This window comes from Drosophila santomea, unplaced genomic scaffold, assembly GCF_016746245.2.
Source record: "Drosophila santomea strain STO CAGO 1482 unplaced genomic scaffold, Prin_Dsan_1.1 Segkk7_quiver_pilon_scaf, whole genome shotgun sequence".
In the NCBI taxonomy this organism is placed as follows: domain Eukaryota; kingdom Metazoa; phylum Arthropoda; class Insecta; order Diptera; family Drosophilidae; genus Drosophila; species Drosophila santomea.
Window position 1 is genome coordinate 282,566 of NW_025319013.1, and position 4,961 is coordinate 287,526.

General features: G+C 37.0%; 1 protein-coding gene across 3 annotated transcripts; it reads right to left on the reverse strand.

Moving 5' to 3' along the window:
* Positions 1–1,822: 1,822 nt before the first annotated feature.
* LOC120457827 lies at positions 1,823–3,559 on the reverse strand. 3 transcript variants are annotated; one of them, XR_005617089.1, is made up of 3 exons: positions 3,364–3,559; positions 2,385–3,208; positions 1,823–2,206 (listed from the first exon to the last, which is right to left on the reverse strand). XR_005617089.1 is itself a non-coding variant. In XM_039645324.1 (2 exons), the coding sequence occupies exons 1-2, from the start codon at positions 2,961–2,963 to the stop codon at positions 2,171–2,173; spliced, it is 615 nt and encodes a 204-aa protein (XP_039501258.1). In that variant the 5' UTR covers positions 2,964–3,287; the 3' UTR covers positions 1,823–2,170. The 3 variants fall into 3 exon arrangements, 1 of the variants encoding a protein (XP_039501258.1); XR_005617088.1 differs by lacking the exon at positions 2,385–3,208; XM_039645324.1 differs by lacking the exon at positions 3,364–3,559 and having other exon boundaries at positions 2,385–3,287.
* Positions 3,560–4,961: the final 1,402 nt, after the last annotated feature.

The window sequence follows — 4,961 nt, forward strand, 5'->3', positions numbered from 1 at the left end:
TTGTTCATTTTCACGTCAAAAATTAGCACAAATGGTGACTTCTTCGTTGACGCATGTACGTGGGAACTTACAGTTCGCTGCACCACTCACACTGCCTTAAACCACTTGCCTGGATCTTTTGATGAAAGCTTTGTTATTATTAATAAAACTGTGCGCTTCACCCTTTCGATCTGTCCGTTTTCTCGGGGAACTCCGGTTGTACTCCAAACATGGTCAATACCGTTTTCCTTCATATGATCTGCAAACAAGTTGGCCGTAAAGGCGGAGCCTCTGTCAGAAAAATGCGCACTGGGAAAAGCCATATCAACTTCGTGAATGAATCCACCATCGCAAATATTCATTTATATTGCTTTCCAGTTGCATCCATGGGACCAAGATGATCAACATCCAACGTATGAAGTGGCTGAGCACCTTTGTCGATACAATATATGGTAGAAGTCCTTCCTTTTCTCCTAGCTTCTTGTTAAAAATTATGCATCTTACGCAGTTGCTTATAACCTGCTGAACCTTTTGCTCTAGATGAGGAATCCAATAGGATTGCCGAACACCATGGACCGTTTTTTGAAGAGCAAAGTGACCTGCGTTGTGGGCGTCAACAATAACCTCTTTTTCCATCGCTGTTCATGCCGAACAGCTGAATCCGGTACCCCGCCAGCAGAGTATCGCTGTCGAATGTTCTTTTTGACCCGTTTCGGAAGTGGGGCACGAAGCCGCCATATTCATGTTGGAAAATGACTCGAAAAATAAACCCCGACCAGAGAAGGACGAAATCCAACACCAATTTTGTTTCATTCAATTCAATTCTGGGAATACTTGCGACACCGACTTTTCCGGCCCCCGACGTTTACAATTTGGTTCTTCGTCCGGGATCATCCAGCGCTTTGCCGAGATAAGTTCGGTGCCAAAATCCCCACCATATATGTATATACATACGCATATATATTGCTGCTGCTCACTATCAACTAGTGGCCACCTGCGCAATAATATATGTTATTGTGTATATGCTGTATGCATCCTTTCCCATTTATATTTCATCCAACCATCAACCAATCATCAACTTTCCAATTAAAACACCAAATAAAAACACAATTCGCCACACAAACTTTCACATACACATAAACATACAGACATTCCATGTATGTTGGCCGATCGATGAACATACATATGTCCATTGCATCTGCATACATTGCGTACATGGCACATACGCAACGTCGTACCAGGTCACAGGGTGTTTCATTAATCGCCAAAACATCCAAAAATATTCAAACAGACATTAATATTATCTAACATATGTACATACATATATAAATGTTATTGTTTATTTTCACATACACGAAAGCTTCCACACACACGACAAGCACAGACGATTTGTTGGACCGGCTGCAGCCAACACTAGCGACGGACACATCCACAAACACAACCTCCAGCGCAGTAAGAAAAAAAAAGAATAACAAAAAAACAAATTTAAAAGCAACCATCGGCGCTAATGTTTACATATTGCATACATATATATATGTACCAGCATATGTACGTATGTGTCAAGGTAGTAGGGATGTCGTGATATTAAAAAAATATCGTATCGATGATATTTTTTTATCAAAACAAAATGATGATAATATTTAAAATATCACAAAAAAATATCGATATATTGATATTTTTGATTGTTTTTTTTTTCAAATAAAAATTTTTTCCCCGCACAATAAAAATATTAGTTTCTTATTAACTTGATTTCCATATTTCATTTCATATTTTCATTTAAACTTATTTTATCATAACTTAAATTCATGGATTTCTTATACAGATCATAATAATAATAATACGGATAATTTTACAGATAATAATACATTTCATATGTTAATGCCAAAACTTAGAATTTAGAGATTTTAAAACACTCGTTCAGTAATGTGTTTGTTCGTCATCCGGCTTCGTGCGTCGCACACTACACATTTTATGGCGGACGCCAACCGCTCTGAAGGCACTGAGCTTCCCGGAGTTATTAAGTATCTAATGGCCAAGCGGTAAAGGCCCGGCATTGTTGCCTTGTGGCCTTTCCATACTTCGATTGGATTGCTTTCCCAAGCAGCTTGAGGAAAGCTAAAATGTAGTTTAAGCTCCTTGCTCTCCTTGTTCTGATCGTCCAACTCTTTTGCAATGGAGCTGTTATGGCAGCTCATGAAGTCCCCCAAATCCTGTCGACTTCAGAAATCTGTAAAAGTTTAAATAATTTGTATCTGTATTTATAATTTTATGCAAAATTTGAAATGTTATATATATATAAATATATATTATGTTAAACTGATTACATTTACAGGTTAATTAGTTATTTCTTATTAGTATTACTTATTATTATTATTACTAAGCAAAATTTTAGCTTGATGACATACCCGTCTTTCTTGGGCAGACATTGTGTTCTCATTATTAATTTCAAACACCGCCTCCTTCACCATCATTGGTGCTAGGTACATTTTCTTAAATCTAGGATCTAGAAACGAAGATTTGACCAAGATTTTGTTTTGGTGATACGACTGAAATCTTTTATTGGAAATCCGTACAAACGCCTCCTTGGCGCGCTTTCCGTCTTCTGTCTCCATGTTTAATTTTTGTATTTGATTCGATATCAAAGCTATCAAAGGAATTACCAAGCTAACAGTCACATACTGCTCACCACTTATTTGTTCCGTGGCTGCTTTAAATGGCTGAAGGAGACTACATAGGTCCATACATATAGTAATTTCTGATGAATACAACATTTCGGGAAGTCCCTTAGCGTGTTCAGATTTATTAATTAAAATTACTGCGACTTTGTTCGCTAGGTTGAGGAACGCTTGCATCATATCCAGACACGAGTTCCACCGGGTGTCTATGTTTTGGACTAGGGTTTTTATTTTCCCTTCCGGAGTGCCCTCATCCGCTTCCGCCGTTCTCAGTAGGTCCATCATGGCCGTGCTATGTTTAAAGTGCATCACGATTCGATAATTTTATCCAAAATATTGGGAAAGGACTGAATTTCCTTAATGGAATCATCCACAACTAAGTTAATTGCATGCGCGAAGCACGGCACATGCTTTCCATTCCCCAAGAAAAGTTTGGCAGCGCACTTCATATTATTGGCGCTGTCAGTAGTCAGAGTGGTACACTTAAAACGGTTAATACCGAACTCTGCGCAGGCCTCTTCCAATAAAGTGGTTATATAATCACTGGTATGCGACTATATTTAACACAAAAAGTATGTTATAAAATGTTTCTTGATAAATAAATAAGAAACAAGTAACATATCAACAGAGCACAAGACAAACACGACAGACAATGGACAACAAAACACAAAACACACGAAAAACACAAAATATTTAAATTTAAACAAACCTGATCCATTCTGGAAGCTATACGGCATATGGAATTCAGCGACTCTTCATGTAGAAAATGAGCTGTAATTGTGAGAAACGAGCGACTCGAGTTTGGGATCGTTACAGCGTCGCAGGTGAACGCTACGTCCTCCACAGAACTCAAAATCTCTGTTAGTGCTCCTACACATCCAGTGTATTTATCCTCAATCATTGTTGTGATCTGAAAATGGATTTAAATTTATGATGATCTATCATAATACATAAAATTTCTTTAATACTTGCCTTAGATCTGCATGGCATTTTATAATGCGGCACACATTTTTTCAGGAGCCCTTATAATCCTTCCTTCTCTACACACCGCACTGGCATGTTGTCTTTACAAATCATAAAAACGATTGCGTTTGTGATTTCTTTGGGTTTGAAACCATCATCTAAAATAAAAGTGAAGATACGTTTTTATTTTTAAATTATAAACAGGTTTAAAACACACTTATCTTTAAACGCCTCAGCAGTCTTAAACGACTCGGTTATCGTGAGGACATTTTCGAAGTTTGTTGACAGCTAAGAATAAAAATAAATTAATCTATGTTGTGAACAACGTGTATTTACGCGTTTGTTCTTCGATTTTCAGTAGAATCGTCGATTTTCAGTGTAATTTTGAACTTTCTGAAATCTGAACATACACACACATGCATACATATGCCATATGTACATACCTTCTTTTTCGCACATTTTACGAAAACATCGTAATGTTTATTTTTAAGGTGCGAGGACATGTTTGAAGTGTTTCCACTGGTTTTTATTATCCTTTCGCACAGTTTGCATTTTGCAGTCCCGTTTTTTATTTCAATGTAATTTGATTTTATATTCATTTTGTCACGTGCACGTGTACTCGGTAAAAGCGTCGCAATCAGAGTGACCGAAGGAAAAATATAAAAAAAAAATCAAAAAAAAATATCGCAATACCGATATTAGGGCAAAAAATATATCACGATATAAATATATCATTTTCAGAAAAAAATATCGATATATTGATATTTTGATATATTATCAACAACCCAACAAGGTAGCCACTCTAGGGCCATATGTGTGTTTATTTTTTGTTTCTTTAATACTTTTTTTTTTTGAACTCCGTTCTTGATTTTATTCTGATTCGCATATATCGTCTCAATAATTGGACAGGCGCCCTCATATCTTTCTTTTTCTCAAGTGATAACAACATTTATTCCGATTATTGTGTATTCCGCGCTTTATCCAGCGACCCCAGGTTTTATATAAAACGATAACATAATTTGTTACGATTACCACTTTTTTTTCAAGCGTAATTTTTTGATGTTGTCTCTCGCTTAATACAGCGACCCCGGTGTTTTTGTTCCGATTCTCACATCCTTTTCGCGCGTTGTCCTGCGCCCCCACACACTATGTATATAAATTGATGCGATAATTTGGTTCTTAAATTTCTTTTGTGCGCTTTTTCGAGCGACCCTGTATAACTCCAAATCACCAAACCTTAGCTTTCGATTATTTTGGGTGTCCGCTTTATCTAGCGACTCCAGTTTTTTTTTCCAAACACGAAACATTCCGATCGATCCAACTGGTCGCACGCTTATCCAGCGT

Bases quoted from the DNA above. Each gene is read 5' to 3' on its own strand.
- LOC120457827 (XM_039645324.1), bottom strand. From the start codon at position 2,963: ATGCACTTTAAACATAGCACGGCCATGATGGACCTACTGAGAACGGCG. The intron at 2,207-2,384 runs GTATGTCATCAA...AAACTTTTACAG, and splicing joins TGTCTGCCCAAGAAAGACGG to ATTTCTGAAGTCGACAGGAT.